The sequence below is a fragment of the Paroedura picta genome, chromosome 14, assembly GCF_049243985.1.
Source record: "Paroedura picta isolate Pp20150507F chromosome 14, Ppicta_v3.0, whole genome shotgun sequence".
In the NCBI taxonomy this organism is placed as follows: domain Eukaryota; kingdom Metazoa; phylum Chordata; class Lepidosauria; order Squamata; family Gekkonidae; genus Paroedura; species Paroedura picta.
The window spans coordinates 15,286,776-15,305,397 of NC_135382.1; the positions used below are offsets into that span (position 1 = coordinate 15,286,776).

Here is an 18,622-nt window from a genome sequence, read left to right on the forward strand (position 1 = left end):
TGATCCTCATCACATACTGGTTGGATAACTATTGGAACAAAGGCATTTGTTTTCTCTATGCACTTAAAAGAGTAATAGGAGGAAACAGCCACTGATGAAAATGCTACATTGAAAACGGTACAAATCTAGAGTCCGTTTGGGTTGTTTGACTACTATTAAAAAGAAGACAGAAGATATACTGTATTTCCATCTTTATTCATTGTTCAATTGTATAACTGTTTGTTATAGCTTAGGATAGGTTCTTTCTTTCTTTCTTTCTTTCTTTCTTTCTTTCTTTCTTTCTTTCTTTCCTTCTTTCACTACTATATTCATTTTGAACCATCCCCTTTTCGTGGTTCACTGAACTTAGTATGAAGCTCTCCCTAGGACTAATACTACAAATTACCTTCATAGCAAGTGCAGTTGAATTCTCCAAAAATAGAAGACATTTTTACAGCGATAAAAGCATTCTTACCTTCCAAGTATTCTGTTGTAACCAGGCCTAATGCTACCATGAAGGCAATTTTCTAGGGAAGAAATAATAGTGAAAAAGCTTGCATTAATTCCGTATGCTTTGATTATTACCTTAAGAATTCTCGCTTTGCCAGAGTACTTTATAAACTCTTCTATTTGATTAAAAACCTGTCAGAAATTCTTCAGTATCTGAACAACTAATTTCAGCATTATTTGATGAGAGATACAATAAATATCTGCACTCAGATGATGTCTTTTTAAATTGGTCCAAACCGAAGTTTTACACAATGAAGATGGATTTCATTTGTAAAGGCTCTTTGTGCCTTCACAGATATTTTGGGGGGAAAGTTGCCTTGTTGCTGCTTTGGTTTGTTTGGGGAATACCAGTTCAATAAACAAGAAAACTATAAATCTGATTGGTACACATGGTTCAATTTTCAGGAAACAATTCTATCACGATTGGACACTTGCCAGTATTTTCATCACAGACTCTTCCAGCCTACAAAATATCTACTCTTTGTTATCAAAATAACAGGAATCAGTTTGCCTCTTTTAAAAACGCATCCAGGCACATGTACAGTGGTGCATTTCCCTACGTTTTCCTGTTAGGTGTCAATAAATGAAGAAATCTTCAGTACATCTCTCTTTGCATAGTTCAACAAGGATTTCTTTTTCTTTTGCAAAACCATTTCATGTCATAATTATATGTTCTAGTTGTCGTTACATGCATTTACAGGAATTACACAGTTAGTTCTAATTACACTAATTGTATAAATGCATGTTCATCAACTAAAGCTTACTCAAAGAACAAAATAAATTAACCCAAAGCCTCAGTACTGAAAAGAACAGCTCTCTGATTTGCTGGTTTCTTTAATACATAAAGAGAGCTGCAAGACCCAACCCCCACCCCGCAAATCAGTACAGCAAGAGAGTCACTGAAGAGCTCTGGTCAAAGCACCAATTCCAGTCTAATAAATAGAAAATAGGATAACTTTCTGCTGGTACCTAACTCTTCACAGGCAAATGAAGAGGATGTATTCTTATTTACTTTTATAGCTAATCTAATAATAATAGAGCATCTTGTGGCGCAGGGTGGTAAGGCAGCAGAAATGCTGTCTGAAGCTGTTTGCACATGAGGCTGGGAGTTCAATCCCAGCAGCCGGCTCAAGGTTGACTCAGCCTTCCATCCTTTCGAGGTCGGTAAAATGAGTACCCAGCTTGCTGGGGGGTAAACGGTAATGACTGGGGAAGGCACTGGCAAACCACCCCATATTGAGTCTGCCATGAAAACGCTGGAGGGCATCACCCCAAGGGTCAGACATGACCCGGTGCTTGCACAGGGGATACCTTTACCTTTACCTTTTAATAATAATAATTCTTGTGAAACTGCAATTGACTCAGTGATCCCTGGAATGGAGGGTTTTCAAGGAAAGATATGAGCATAAGTGGGGTGCCGTTGCCTTCCTCTGCATCGCAGGAATGGGTGGTCAGCCACACAAGTACTAACCATAGCCCACCCTGCTTCCAAACTCTGATGAGATCAGACTGACCTGGGCTATTAACTGCTCAAAAGTTCAACCTTCATCAAGTGAAAAAAAGAAATAATGTAATCCAATCCAAGAAAAAAAATGAATGCACTTGGCTTCTTTTGGTCGGAAGTTCTAGAAATCTGTCTTGTGTATATATAAAGCAAGGTACTTTGAGTACTTGAGTCTTTTCACTCTTAGGCCTTTTTTAGTCTAAGATCAAGAGTAATCTGCTGAATAAATCTCCAACACTATGGGTGGAAAGCCCAAATAATTTCTTCTATCATGAAAATTGCAGAGAAGAACCAAGCTCAAGGATCGATTAGGCCTGATTGATTAAATTAAAGTTTAATTTCATACAGTTTTATTAAAAAGTTTTGCCAGTATGTTGGAATATTGAGGTTTTCTTGGTGTTCAATAATAAATGATTTCCTGTCTATCTGTTCATGTTGGAACCTGAAAAGAGCTCCTAAAAGGGCCATAGTCCCAAAAAGATTGAGAATGGCTAGGCTACAGAGTGATCCAAGCAATAGAGAGTGTATTGTAGACATGGAAGTAGTTATTTTCCAGTGGAAACAAGCTCAAGGTGAGCTGTTGGTCCTGGATAACAAATGTGTGATCTTCAATCTGATGAACGTGTCTTACATTTTTTGCTGACAAAGACGCAGAATGAGTGCAAGTCTATTCTGCCTAGGCCCCATCTCAGAAGCGATAATAAATCTTATTCAACTTGAGTAATGATGCATGTGAGATTCCATCAACTCCCACTCTAAAATATTCTTTAGTATCCTATAATATTAGATTCCACTTTAATGGGTGCATTTTCATTTAAAAAACAAGCATTTCCAAGAAGATTCATAGGCATGTTGCTTAAGAATAGTTATTAAAACTTATTGCTCCAGGAATTGTGTCATGGTATAGGTTTATTGGCTGTATAAATTTTGGAATTCTTCTGCTGTGAGATTTCTTTGCACTAAAATTCAGGCTGAAAGAATTTCTTGAAGAGAAACTAAAGCAGCATTAATAGCCAAACCAGGGTGTACTGCGGTCCCATTTCAGAGCCAAATATGATTCCCATAAATATGTAACAGACACATAACTCATTCTGTAGCGTTAATCAAAAGATCATCATACCAATTACCTTCATTTCTAAAGACAAAAATATAAATAAGTGGGTTCAAGCCCAAAACAAGCTCGAACTTTCCCTAGAAGCTAAAATGACTAAACTAAGGCTATCGTACTTTGATGACATTATGAGAAGACCAAACTCATTGGCAAAGACAATAACACTAGGAAAAGTTAAAGGCAGCAGGAAAAGAAGAAGACCTAACATGAGATGGATTGACTCAATCAAGGAAGTCACGGCCCTCAGTTTGCAAAGCCACAGCAAGGCTGTTAATGGTTAAGATGTTTTGAAAGACATTAATTCGTACAGTAGCCATAAATCTGAACCAACTTGATGGTACTTAAGGCATAAAGACACATATTAAATGCAACCTATCTATCTGATTGAAATTGTTATCAACTTATTTTTAATCTTTGTTATTGCTATTTTGTGTAGGTTATTTAGGTTAGTGGTCTGCAAATAAGTGCTTATCAATACTAAAGCCAGTCCTTTGTGAACAGTAGAAAAAGGTGGGAAAACTTATCCTTGGTCTTCCATTCCTCTTTATTCTCACAGGGATGAGCTGGCTAGGTTATTCATGGACTTTGTTGCTATCTCTCCCTGGAGCTGCACACCTTCAGATGGCAGAAAAGGTAAGTTGAAATGGGCATCAGCATTACTACTAGCACTCTGGTGCCAACAGTAATGCTTAGCTGATCAAGACAGGAGAAAGGTGGGCTTCTGAGCAGAGATGAAAAGTACATGACCCTATGGCAGGGGAGGCCAAACTGTGACTCTCCAGATGTCCATGGACTACAATTCCCATGAGCCCCTGCCAGAGCCTCCGTTTGGCCCTATGGCCATACAGGCTGTGCATTGATTATTACGGAGGATCTCTTTATGGCATTGCAGTGCCACAACTAAGAGAACACATAAACAAACCCAGCACTATTGGAAAAATGCATGAAGGAACAACTCTTTGGACCAAGTTTTCCTCACCCACCCCTGCCCCAAAAGACATGATGGAAAGCACAATGATGTAATGTGTCTACCCAGTGTACTGCGGCAGTGAAAAGGGCAAACTCTAAATTAGGGATTATTAGGAAAGGAATTGAGAATAAGATGGTTGACATTGCAGTGCCCCTGCACAGATATATGGTGCAGCTTCCTTTAGAATACCGTGTACCATTCTGGTCCCTGTATCTCAAAAATGGCATTGCAGAGTTGGAAAAAAGTGCAGAGGAGGACAACCAAGATGATTTGAGGGAAGCTTGATCCTTTGAGGGTCTTTTCAGTTTTGAAAATAGAAGACTTGGGGTGTATGTGTGGATACGATAGATGTCTATAAAATTATGCATGGGGTGGAGAGAGTTAATAAAGAGACATTTTTCTCTGTCTTCCAACATACTAGAACTCAAGGGCATCCAATGAGACTGATGGGCAGGTTCAGCATATACTGCTTTACACAAAGAGTGATTAAAATGTGGAATTCACTGACAGATGATGTAGCGACGGCCACAGGAACAAACAGCTCTAAAAGAGGATTTGATAGATTCATGGAGAAGTCTATCAATAGCTACTAGCCATGATGATTTAGGGGAACCTCCACAGTCAGAGGCACTTATCCTCTGAACCCCAGGGCTAGGAGGCAGCATCAGGGGAAGGCCTTGGCCTCTATGCCCTCTTGTTGGCTGTCCAGAGGAACTGGCTGACCACAAAATGCTGGACTTGATGAACCACTGGTCTGATCCAGCAGGGCTTTTCTTATGTTCTTAATTTCTGCACCCAAAGCACCCTTTTGGTACATCTCCCTCTGTACTCAAGAATTTAGTCGTTTAAGGAAGAAAGAAAGAGTATTTCTGACAACCTCTGGATTCTCCTCCTTTTTCTTTTTGGTAGCAGGTGGTCCCTGAGCTGACTCTTCAGGAGGCTTCTTTGTCTCCACTTTAACTTCTGTTTGGGCTTGAACTTGAGGTTGAATGATGATGACCTGCAGAGAAAAAGGAGGAAGGAAGGAAAGAAGGAAAGAAAAGAGGTGTTCAAAAAGAGGTAAAAATCTCTTTCCAATGTAGGAGTTCAAATCAGATCTTCAAATCAAGGGCAGCTAAGCAACAAAACCACAACGAATATGGCATGATCTGTGTGTCCTCATGTTAGACTCTTCTTCAGAGAGACTGTAAACAGGAGTATGGATGCTGCAAGTTTCTTTGCCATCCTGTTCAGCAGGTTACCTTGTTAGATGGTCAGACTGCAAGCTGATTAGGGAGATCTCTGGGTTGCATTGAAAACCTGGAGCCTCTGATGAACAAACAAGACCCAACTCACAGCTGATGGGGAAATCAGATTCTTATCCATCCTGTCCCTTCAGCAAAACAGCTGCATAGTCAAGTTGTAAAAGGGAGCTCCTCCTTCCTGTACAAGTGAGCAGGGCCAGAAGCAATGCTTTTGACCCTTGCATTGCAAAAGGAATAGAAAGAGCTTGTTTTTCTTCCCCTCTCCAGTTTGGTCAGTCAGATGCAGCGCTTTTAATCCCTGCATTGCAGAAGAGAAAGAGCTTGTTTCTCTCCTTTTCTCTGCAGCCCAGGCTGACAGTTCGGCATGAGGCGAAGAAAAGGGCAATCAGCTAGGCTTCTGATCCATCATCAGCAGGGAGCTGGCTTCTGTATGTATTCATGAAGGACACACGTGCAAACAGACACAACCCATCAGCTAGCTGGCTGCCTCATCTGCACTAGAGAAGAGGAAGTGAGTTAAACTAGCAAGAGTTTGGGCATCCCTAAACTGAAACATTTTCAGAGAGTCCAATTACATTGCTATGTGACTTTATATCACAATTAACCAGCCAGCGTTTGGGTTCCAGGCTTTTAGTCTGCCTGTGATATTGCTATCCTATCCCTCCTCCCAGTACATCAAGAACATAATGGGAGACTCCCCTAAACTACCTTTAAAAAGGTAAAGGTATCCCCTGTGTAAGCACCGAGTCATGTCTGACCCTTGGGGTGACGCCCTCTAGCGTTTTCATGGCAGACTCAATACGGGGTGGTTTGCCAGTGCCTTCCCCAGTCATGACCGTTTACCCCCCAGCAAGCTGGGTACTCATTTTACCGACCTCGGAAGGATGGAAGGCTGAGTCAACCTTGAGCCGGCTGCTGGGATTGAACTCCCAGCCTCATGGGCAAAGCTTTCAGACAGCTGCCTTACCACTCTGCGCCACAAGAGGCTCTATAAACTACCTTTGGCACACCGATAAACATCAGATATTTTCTGTTTCCTTAATAGATACCTTCCCTTTCTAAGTTTTACTGGAAATATGAAACAAACAAACAGGATTCTTACACACACACACACACACACACACACAAACGAGTTTCAAACATTTTACTTGACAAATGCACATTTCACAGCCGCCAAGTCCAAAGCTATCCTATGCATGTTTATAAATGTGAACAGACGTCCCCGGGAAGATATGTAGGGGCTGCTAGGGGGAGGGGGCGGCACAGGCGTCAGGGGCCCGGATCCCTTTCCCCCCAACCGCCCACTGGAAACCCTTCGAACAAACAAACAGGATTCTAAATTCCACAGACCTTTTCTGAAATATGGCCAAGGGCACAAGACCTACCCCCCCCCACACACACAAACACACTTACTGAGTCCAAGATTCCTACAGTCGTTCAACCTCACAGTCGGCCTACCTTGCTGTCGGCACTGATGAGGAGCGGTTGCACTTTGATGCTGTCTTTCACCACGGAGACGGCTGCACTGGTGGTGCTGATGGGAGTGACGCTGTTGGGGGACGTAGAGATGATGGCGTAGGCCACCCCGGTGCTACTCAGGGGGGATGAGATAGATGTCGTCTCAGCAACACTTTGCAGCTGGCTGTTGAAAGTCTGTACATGGCTAACAGTGTTATTGGCAGTCGGGAGGGCAGGGGTGGGGTTCTTGATGCTGACAACCGTTGCCTTTTGGAATGTAGGAGGTTGTTTCAAAAGTTGGTCTCTGCACGGAGAAACAGGGAGGCTGTCTGGAATCAGGGTCTTTGGCCTAACCTGCAGAAAAGGTATGCTGTTAGACATAAATGGGAAAGAACAGCAACAAACACTGTTATGTACATAGGCCGGCTAAGCTGCAAGGCATTATGCAAACAAGGGCTTGCAAGCTGAACAATCACAACCAATCCAGGAATGTACATTAACTCTTAGAATGGACCTATGAGATGCTCCCGACCAATCAGGTTCTTTGGTGGGCATTCCAAAGTGGATATAAGTTCAGGTTGTGTCTATGCTCCTTGTTTGGTGCTTGGAGCTGGTGTTGGCTCGAATAAAGAGCTGTTTGATTTGAGTCCAGTAGCACCTTTAAGACCAACAAAGATTTATTCAAGGCGTGAACTTTTGAGTGCAAGCACTCTTTGTCAGACTAAAGACAAAACTGAAAGTTTACCTCCTACTACACTGAAAAATCTGTCTTTGCATTGCCGTTTAGGATGTTAACGTTAGCCATTCAGTCGCGTCCAACTCTTGGCAATCCTATGGCACAACTGGCGCCACAATTTCCGATCATGCACCACTTCTTCTAGTTGTGTAATGTTCTGACTAGTGTCCATTTCAATTGTATCTAACCACTGTGTTCTTTATCAGCCAGGTTTCCTTTTGCCACTGACCAATCCTAGCATAATTGCTTTCTCCATTGAGTTGGGTCGCATGATATGGCCAAAATAAATGACCCAGAGTGTGGTTTTGCCTACCAGCCTTCATGTGCTATAGTATGTCCTTGTTCGTGACTTTTGCCATTCAGGGAACTTCACCAACACCAGAGTTCAAACAAATCGATTCTTTTCTTGTCTGATTTTTTCATTGTCCAACTTTCACAACCATAACAGGCTATTGGGAATACGATAGATCTAACTAATCTACCTTGCTGTTTATAGGTTGCACCAAATAGCCATGACTCTTGCTTCTCTCGTACGAGCTAGCAAGGCAAATAGCTAGTGAACTTTTGTAATTCTGTGCTGTAGGGAGGGCAAGCTCAACTCTCCCTTTTATCACTCTTTGGAAAGCAGGACTGATTAGATGTAGTATGTTTGTAGAAATCAGGTTTTGAGTATGCAAAACATTAAAAAGTGTAATAATTAAAAAGAGTACACATAGTCTGTACAAGCAGCAGGCTGATCAAGAAATGATGAAAACACACTGGGTCCTAAACTCTATGAGAGCCAGCTTGGTGCAGTGGTTAGGAGTGCGGACTTCTAATCTGGTGAGCCAAGTTTGGTTCTGCACTTCCCCACATGCAGTCAGCTGGGAGACCTTGGACTCGCAGGGTGTCTGTTGTGGGGAAAGGAAAGAGAAGGGGATTGGAAGCCACTTTGAGACTCCTTTGGGTAGAAAAAAGCGACATCTAAGAACCAACTCTTCTTTTTCTTCAGTAATATCAGGGCTCTCTCAGCCTCACCTACCTCACCGGGTATCTGTGGTGGGGAAAGGGAAGGGCAGGCGATTGGAAGCCGCTTCGAGACTCCTTCAGGTAGAGAAAAGCAGTATATGAGAACCAACTCTTCTTCTTCTATGTTCATCCTAACAATGTTTCTAGGATAAGCTAGTATTTCCTGAAGTTGCAGCATTTAAAACTCCATTATTGCCACAGTTATCAGAGTGTCAAGACTAAGAGCAGGACACTTTCTTAGAATCTATCCTTAATGGGGTCAGTCCTGACCTTCAAGAGGAAGAAATATTATCTATCCTTTTGGCTTTTGTTTTTTGTCCCTTTAGATGTGAGATTCTAGCGGAGATGTTAGATGGTAAACATTTTGTCTTAATCTGCTCAGAGTCATTTGCAACAGTAAGCACTTAAGTGCTCTGAGCTTGAGGATTGATGATGACTCATCCATCAAGCACGTTTGCTTTTGACCAGCAGTGGTAGTCAAACTGCGGCCCTCCAAATGTCCATGGACTACAATTCCCATGAGCCCCTGCCAGCGAATGCTGGCAGGGGCTCATGGGAATTGTAGTCCATGAACATCTGGAGGGCCGCAGTTTGACTATCCCTGAGCTACAGATTTGGAGCCAAGCACCCCTTTGTGGAAAGGGTGTAATCCCAGTTTTTCAAATACGGATGTGATTTCAAGAGTGAAAGGCATTTCTGCACACAGACTGTATGTGCAACATACGGACTTCCTAGGGAAACTTGAAAGCTGTGCTGTTCCATGTCCCAACAATAAATAAGCTAGTGAAGTTAATCCTAACAGCATTGCCTACAATGGTTAAGTACCATTATTTTGTCCTGGCATTATATCCATATTCAAAGCTGACCTTCAAACAACAGATGCAGAAGCACTGCAGTTTTAAATGGGAATAAAGGGAAATTTTACTCCCATGAGAAGACCGTGGCTTTCTTAAGGGAATTTTCTAATTTGCTGCTTGCAAATTTACCTTGCAGTCTTACGCAAAGTTATTCTGCATAACATTACAATGCTCGTGAAGTGGACAAAGCGCCATGTGCTTGAACATCCCTGGAATACACAATGAGCACTAGTTTATTTTAACCACCACTTATCTATAGAGGATCAGAAATCCAACTAAACAGGGACGCAGTGAAAAAAAGGGCCTAATGGTACAGACAACCTGCATGCCTTTCTACTGGGCATTTATAGTGGGTAAATGGGATGGTGCTAAAATAGCATGTTTATTTGCTGGAAAGGGTAATCAGGTCCCCAGCTAACTGGAGGTTATTTTCTCTAATGCAGTGGTTCTCAACCTGGGGGTCGAGACCCCTTTGGGGGTTGAACGACCCTTTCACAGGGGTCGCGGCAGGGCAAGCAGCTTGACAGGGGGGGCGCTATCCACGCAACAGCCTTGCAGGGTAGATCAAGATAGAGCGTTTGTCTGTCTGGAGCAGCAGAAAAGAGCGAGATCAGCATGGTGGGACAAGAGGCAGAACTGAACTGAGAAACCCTGGGGGAAAAAATGTATATACAATCCTGAACAATGCATCTTCAAGCCATTGGTCAGTTTTGGTTTAATTTCTGTGAAAGAACACTTGCATAATTTTATGGTTGGGGGTCACCGCAACATGAAGAACTGTATTAAAGGGTCGCAGCATTAGGAAGATTGAGATCCACTGCTCTAATTAATCTTATCCACTAGAAGAAGAAGAAGAGTTGGTTCTTACATGCCGCTTTTCTCTACCCGAAGGAGGCTCAAAGCGGCTTACATTCACTTTCCCTTTCCTCTCCCCAGAACAGGTGGGTGAGGCTGAGAGAGCCCTGATATCACTGCTCGGTCAGAACAGTTTTATCAGGGCTGTGGTGAGCCCAAGGTCACCCAGCTGGTTGCATGTGGGGGAGCGCAGAATCGAACCCAGCTCGCCAGATTAGAAGTCTGCACTCCTAACCACTACATCAAACTGGCTCTCACCAAACTGACTCTCACACCAAACTGGCTAAGGTGACTTAGCTCAGGTGCCTCGACAATGAAAGCCATAGCAAAGGAGAGATCCAGGGGAATGAATTCCATAGATAAGCACATAGGAAATCGATGTAAGCTCCACACAAAACTCCATTTCCTCTGGGAATGCCGCTTTAAAGCCAGTTTAAGTTTGCAAAGCCGATTTGGCGTAATATTTATTATTATTATTATTATTATTATTATTATTATTATTATTATTATTATTATTATTATTATTATTATTATTATTTGATTTATTTCCCTCCACTCCCTGGGTAGGCTCGGGGTGGGTAACAGTTGTCTTAAAAACCCCAATTAAAACCCCATTAAAAGACATTAAAAATTATAACATGGCTTTAATCTACTCCCACCTACCAAGGTGATAGAGAATGGGGGGAGATGATGTATACTTCAGACCCCCCAGGGGGGGGCAACACTCTACCTCACAGACCCCAGCCTCAGCCATAAACCCATGTTGTGGGGAGAGGAAAGATGAGCCGGAACTCTGCAGAGGCTGGCTTCCCTCCTATGGCCCTCTAAAATTATTCTTCCAATTTTTAAGCCCCTGAACTCCCCACTCCATATCCTCTCTCTCAGTTGTTGTGAGTCCACCTCTCTTTCCTTCTTCATCCCGCTTCTAAATGCTCATCGTTTTCCCTGACACCTTTGCCCTAATTGTAACCGAAACTGCAACCTAGCCCAAATAAATACATGGCACATCCTCCCATTCCTTTTGGACTGTCCTGGTCCCTTTTCCCTGTCTCCTTGGCAAAATTTACATTATAAAGAAAAGCCCTCTTTTTTTCACTCGAAAACTTTTGTAATGTATAATGAAGAAAACAATATAATCGTACTGGCAGACAAGAAGCTCAGTGAGCCCAGAGCAAAGGTCAAAGGGAAATACAGTTCCGAAGTGACAGATCAAGGGAGTACAAAACAACCCGCACGAAACCTCAGAGATCAGCACAGGTTGAACCATGGGCTTCCTCGTCTTCTTGACGGCCAGTGCACATCTCATCAAATCTCACCAAACCAATGCATTCTTCATATGGAGAGACACAGTGAGAGCGGTTAAGCTGGATTTAAGACTGCTTTTGTTCTAGAATTTTTAATGCTTAACACTCTGTTACGCAGCAAGCACAGCAGCACTATTCTCTTGCAAGAACCCTGACTTTTCTTGCCATATAAAACATTAGGCTGGGTTTTTTGTGCCCTCCTGTGGCCACGATGTGGAAGTACGTGCATTTTGTATGCTCTGGCCCAGGGGTAGTCAAACTGCGGCCCTCCAGATGTCCGTGGACTACAATTCGCAGGAACCCCTGCCAGCAAATGCTGGCAGGGGCTCCTGGGAATTGTAGTCCACAGACATCTGGAGGGCCGCAGTTTGACTACCCCTGTCTGGCCCCTTGCCTGTTGTCAAACTTAATCAACAATACTCCTTTTCCAACCACACCCTTAACACTAGTTACAGAAACAATTAAACAGTTGCCTATCTCCAGGGCCAAGAGGGAGGAACTCCCTACAGAACGGAGAACAAGAAACAGCTCTCCCCTATCCTGCTTTAATCCCTGTTCTCTGCATTCTGCAGAAAAACATTAAGCCATAGCATTGAAACAGTCAATTAAAGGATTAGGGTGTTGTTGTGTTTTTTTTAAGACTCAGAAGACAAGCTTCAGTCGCACACACTTCAAAAGTGCATTAGATGAGGCATCGACTTATGGTGAAAGCACAGCGCAATTGTTGCTCTGCCCAAGATGAATCAGCGGCGATGTTCGCAGGGTGCATCAGGAGTCCCTTGACATACAAAGGAACCCAAAGTTCAGAGTCCACCAACAGCACTACACATTAGGCAGCACAGAACAGACTACAGAAAGTGGAGGTGCCATGCCAAGAAGAGGCATACCATCAACATCATACTCGCATATGGAGGAGCAGGGAACCAAAGCAGGGAATCAAAGAGAGCCAGTTTGGTGTAGTGGTTAGGAGTGCGGACTTATAATCTATTGAGCCAGGTTTGATTCCCCACTCTTCCTCCACATGCAACCATCTGGGTGACCTTGGGCTCACCACAGCACTGATAAAGCTGTTCTGAGCAGTAATATCAGGGCTCCCTCAGCCTCTCCTACCTCACAGTGTGTCTGTTGTGGGGAGAAGAAAGGGAACGCAAATGTAAGCCACTTTGAGGCTCCTTCGGGTAGAGAAAAGTGGCATATAAGAACCAGGTTTTCTGGCCAGTTAAGGAGCACCTGATAGGAACACCCCGAGTTGCTTAAAAGTTTACACCGAGATGAAACAATCCGGCCAGAATCCAGGGCTCTCAGTTCACCTTTCACGTTGCCAGAAGACTGACTGACGATAAAAGTGAATGATCACACAAAAGGCCAGTATGCAGAGCTGAATGGAGAGCTGCTTGTGTACAGCTCAAGAGAGCTTATTCACAAAGGAGAAGGCAAACGCAGCCTGTATCAGCACAAGAGGGGGAGGGGGCTGTTATTCCTATCATGACTCAAACAGTATCATCACTGCTGAGAAAGTAGACTGAAAATATAAGAAGACTAGAGGATCTGACCAGTGGTCCATCTAGTTCAGCATCCTATCTCACACAGTGGCCAACCAGTTCCTCTGGAAAGCCAACAACAGGGCAGAGAGGCTGAAGCCTTCCTAAGAACACCATAGAATCATAGAGTTGGAAGGGACCTCGTGGGTCATCTAGTCCAGCCCCATGCACTATGCAGGACACTCACAACCCTATCACTCATCCACTGTAACCTGCCACCCCCTTGAGCCTTCACAGAAGAGCCCTGCTGGATCAGACCAGTGATCCATCTCGTCCAGCATCCTGTCTCACACAGTGGCCAACTAGTTTCTTTGGAGGGCCCACAACAGGGCATAGAAGTCAGAGCCTTCCTCAGATGTTGCCTTCTGCTTTTGGTATTCAGAAGATTAGTGCTTCTGAAGATTGAGATTCTCCTAAGTCCATACAGTTAGCAACCATTGATAGAGATATCCCCCCATGAACTACTAATCCTCTTTTAAAGCAGTTTATCCCTGTGGCCATCGCTACCACCTTTGGCAGCAAATTAGATACTTGAATCATTCTCTCTGGAAAGGAGGTCTGCCCTGAACCTACAGTCCATCAGCTTTATGAGATACCTTCAAATTCTAATATTTTAGGAGAGAGAGAAAAGCTTCTCTTTGGTCAATTCCACATGGGCAGAAAAGGCTCGGGTGGCATCAGCATGGATGCGGAGCTATCCCTGTGTGGGCATGATGTTGCCACCATTCTGGCCCCCTCCAGGGCCTACCGCAGATCAGGTCCTCATTTGCCCCAGGCCAAGGAAACACCGGAGGATACTACGGCATGTGGACGGGAAGAGCTAGACCTGGCTCCCCCCCCCCACACACACACAGAGGTTGGAAGGTGGCAAAGAATGCCCTGGTCCATTTCACGGTGTTTTGCAGCAGTTCAGGGCAGACCAGGGCTTAAAAAAAATTGCAGGAAGGTGGGATCGCATTCCCAACTTCTTGTAAAATGAAAATCCCTGTGCCCCCCCCCCACGCACAAGGTGGAACCTCTAACCATGGCTGTGTTTCCCACGGGGACACATTTCAGTGTGGGGCCAGGTGCACCACGAAGACAAATTTCGGTGCCAGAGCACTTCCGGTGCTGAAATATGTGCCCTGTGTGGACACAGAAAGCTGTGGAGCATGCCCGGAGTGGTGCCGCCATTGTGGAATTGACCCTTGTCAACTTTCTACACTACATGCATTATTTTATAAACCTCTATCAGCTCCCTCTACCTTAGTCATCTAAGGGCAGGAGCGAGGGCGGGACATTGCTGAACTGACTATTGCGTGTTTCATTCTCTACATGTTCCTTCTGCTGGTTGCCTGTGGGTTGTCCGCTGGTGGATCGCGCTTTTTAGGTTGGTGAATCCACTTTTTGGGATTCCTGAACTCGTGCTTTAAAATGGAGAATGTAGCAAGCCAATTGCTGCCCAGACGCTGGATGTAGGCGACGCCATGCAGAGCGGCCGGAATATGCCGCCTGCATTCAGGAAATATTCCACTATATTTATTGCATGTGGAAATGCCCCTGGTTTGTGTAGGTCCATGAAGTCTTATGCAAGAATAGGAACTGGTTCACATCTAAGGTGCCTCCAGGATATTGCTACAACAGACTAACATGGCTACCCCTGTAGAATTAGATCAGAGTACTTGGCACTTGGCAGACTTTCATGAGTAAAAGAGACAGGCCTAACACGAAGATAACAGCCACCTCTGGTTCCTGGCCTGTATAAACACAGCCTGCAGGTAACACAAATTAGGTAGTTCCTGCACACACCGTAGGAAAGCAGAAAGGAAGAACTGGCAGTATGACAAGTATCCTTGCAACTGGTGAGCATAACACAATTAGTGTTGATTTCCCCCTTTCCTGCGAAATACAAAAGCATGATTTCCTAAGCATGGGACAGATGTCAAACCTCTCCCTTGTGCGGTTGTGCAGGAGGATTTCAAACGCTGTGTGCTGATGCTGAGTTTGCCGTAGTGGCATGGAAGCTTTAAGAATTCAGAAGCCTGGCGACTCCTGCCTTGACATTCAGCAGGAAATAAAGCAGTTTTATTAGCCCTGGGACTGCCTGGATTTTTTGGAGTGTGTGTATTTGTGTTAGATTGCATTTCTGGAACCAACTACAAATCTGTGTGGTATAGGAAATGAAATGTAATTCCTCCACAGTAACCACCAGTGCAATCCCAATTATGTATTCTCAGAGGCAAACCTCACTGTGTTCAATGAGTTATTCCTTTGTATGTATGCTTAGGACTGCAGGCCAGGACTTTCGGGGGAAAGAGGTAAGCAGAGGATGTCCATAGATGGCTAAATCTGTTTATTTATTTAGAATATTTCTTGACCTCCACTTCAGAGCCCTGCTCAAGTTGACTTACAATTAAGAACTACAGTATAATCTGCTTACTGGCAACAGCGGAAATGCTCTTGCTGGGTTTGATTCTCCTTTCTCACAGATACTTAAGGCCAGAGGGCTCTTGCCTTTAGGCTGGAGAGGGTCATAGAGCTTTCAGTTCCTGTTTGTTTGTTCATCTGTTGGATTTGTATTGATTTTTATCGTATTTTTATGATATTACTCTTATATTACATCTTTTAAAACTGCACACCACTTTGGGTTCTCATAGGGAATAAAGTGGGATTCGATGAATGAATAATTAATAAATAAGCCGATCACCTCACCAAGCAGTTTATATAAAAAACTAGTAATAAAATACATTGTGGGAAATAATACAATGGGCTCTAGAAAAAGGTGTGTATGGGGGGGAGGGCAGTCGGGACAGGCTTTAGGGAAAGGGTGTGTGTGTGTGGGGGGGAAACAGGCCCACTGGCTTGTTCTCCCCGAGCAACCCCTTTCCCTGCCAGCTTGCACACCCACCTGAACAGCCTCCAGCCTCTCCTCCACTATTTGTATAAAGGAGATCTGTTAGACATTATACAATTGGACTTTTAAAAAGCTTCAGACGAATTCTCTTATCAAAGCCTCGTCAGCAAGAAAGAGTATCATCCTGTGTCCCAAAGCCAAAGGTGCTGAAGGAACCCACTATATGAATACATCCCTTGGAGAGCAATCAGTCAGTGCTAACTGGCTGAAGGTCCCTGGCTCCAGAGAAGAAGACTTGGCTCAACCAGAGCCATTTTGGTTCTGGCTCCTGCTTAGTAGAATGAGCTACTGGTGGAGATCAGGGTCCTGTTGGAACTTGTAGAGTTTGGCAGGGCCTGCAAGACAGAGCTCTTCTGCCAAGCTTGTGGTTGAGGCCAGCAGAAACACAGTTGGAACGTATAACTGGGCCTCCCTCACCATGTGATCTGGGCCTTGCAGAGGGGTGCACCTTCCAAGGAGTGAGCCCCACTGATTAACTTGGGATTTTCCCCACAGGCTCCAACTTTATGTCAAATCTCAATTCCGTTTCTATATTATTATTATTATTATTATTATTATTATTATTATTATTATTATTATTATTAGATTTATAGCCCGCCACTCCCTTGCGGCTCGTGGCGGGTAACAATATCGCAAATCCCCATTAAAACCCCATAAAACAATAATAACATTGCCAATATTGCCGGCATGGCAAGAATGGCAGCTCAACTCCCCCCCCTCCCTCCCACTACTAGCGGGTGGAGAGGAGGTCCTGATGATGTTTTGCTTCGGGTCCAGAACCCGAGTCCCCGGGGGAGGCATAGATCTATTATCAGCCCCGGCCTCAACCATAAACCTGGCGGAAGAGCTCCGTCTTGCAGGCCCTGCGGAACGTTGAAAGATCCCGCAGGGCCCGCAGCTCTCCCGGGAGCTCATTCCACCAGGTCGGGGCCAGGACCGAAACGGCCCTGGCCCTGGTCGAGGCCAGGCGTGCTTCCCTAGGGCCGGGAACGACCAACAGGCTTTCACCCGCAGAGCGCAAATAAGGAAGTAACAGTCAGGTTTGTGGCAAATATTTCCAGGCTCTTGAGCTGGCTTCGTAAATAACGATACTGAGTTTTCACTTCGTTGTAAATTGTTGATGTTTTATCGGAATGTGTTTTTTATTACACAGTAGGCTACTTTGAACTCACAGGAAAAGGTGGGATACAAATCCTTAAACAAATATATACTCTGTTTTATTGATTGTAATCAGAATTTAAGAACCAAAGCTCCTATGAGCGGAAACCTGTCTCGGATTACTTTACTCTATAAAGTGTCAGTTTCATTGATGGTTGTGTTTAAGATTGCATTCCCTGAGTATTTCAAGATAGAAGTTGTTTCCGACTATGTTTGTCTGAAATCAATATCCAAAAGATAACAGAACCGTCGATTCCTCAAAGTGTCCCAACAAAGCAAAAAAGGTAATCTGTCAGCTGGTTAATAAATGTCTTTCACAAGTCAAAACGTTCTTTGTGTAGTTTATACTTCTCCAAAGTATAGGAGAAGTAATCCAAACATAGTCCCAGGTAAAGTTCCTGTTTTCAACAGGAAACCTTCCTCGGGGATTACTTCCTATGGATGATAACATATGGTTTTACGATTTGCACATATTAATAAATCCTAAGGATGTACAAGAGCCTCTTGTGGCGCAGAGTGGTAAGGCAGCCGCCTGAAAGCTTTGCCCATGAGGTTGGGAGTTCGATCCCAACAGCCGGCTCAAGGTTGACTCAGCCTTCCATCCTTCCGAGGTGGGTAAAATGAGTACCCAGCTTGCTGGGGGGTAAACGGTAATGACTGGGGAAGGTACTGGCAAACCACCCCATATTGAGTCTGCCATGAAAACGCTAGAGGGCATCACCCCTAGGGTCAGACATGACACGGTGCTTGCACAGGGAATACCTTCACCTTTTTAAAGGATGTACAATAAATATCTAACCTTCCTTAGTATGATGATGGCTTTATACAATAGATCAGGGGTAGTCAACCTGTGGTCCTCCAGATGTCCATGGACTACAATTCCCATGAGCCCCTGCCAGCAAATGCTGGCAGGAGCTCATGGGAATTGTAGTCCATGGACATCTGGAGGACCACAGGTTGACTACCCCTGCAGTAGATAATGCTTGAATGTCTATATGCTGATGGGCAAGCAGAGGTACGTTGGTACCTTTGGTGTCAGGCTGAGCCCTAATTTCTCTGAGCAAGTAAAAATCTAGTGGTGTCTATCGACCACAATTCCAATGGCAAGTAACTCCAAGATCAGTCACTTGAATAACGGTATATCTTGCTCATTTACTCACAGGTGTAAACAGTTAACAGCTACCACTAACAACAACAAAAAGAATTGGGGATTTCTTTTTTTAGAGAATTCATTCAGACAACACAAAGAGCATTCAAAGTCATTCTGTATTTTTGTCTTTGATTTTTAAAGTTCCGATAAAGCCAAAATAATAGGCAACAATTCATGAGAGTCTGCAACAATGAACTTATTTGCTTACTAGAGAAGCAGCTAATTCCAATAAAATTGCAAAAACAGTAAAAGTGAATTCAAAACTTATGGACGTGTAAATCCACCACGGAATCAAAAATGGGGAGGGGGACGACCCTATGAGGCAACCTCGCCACAAGTCATGC

The 18,622-nt window shown here is 43.9% G+C and overlaps 1 protein-coding gene across 3 annotated transcripts in view; it reads right to left on the bottom strand.

Annotated features, from left to right (window-relative positions):
* Positions 1 to 18,622, bottom strand: part of PHF21B (PHD finger protein 21B) — a 189,532-nt gene that overhangs the window by 25,243 nt on the left and 145,667 nt on the right. For all 3 annotated transcript variants that reach the window (XM_077309936.1, XM_077309934.1, XM_077309935.1), the window contains 3 exons: positions 6,777 to 7,130; positions 4,952 to 5,074; positions 455 to 506 (listed from right to left, as the gene is read on the bottom strand). In XM_077309936.1, the coding sequence (XP_077166051.1) occupies positions 455 to 506; positions 4,952 to 5,074; positions 6,777 to 7,130 (529 nt within the window). The remainder of the gene's footprint in view (positions 1 to 454; positions 507 to 4,951; positions 5,075 to 6,776; positions 7,131 to 18,622) is intronic.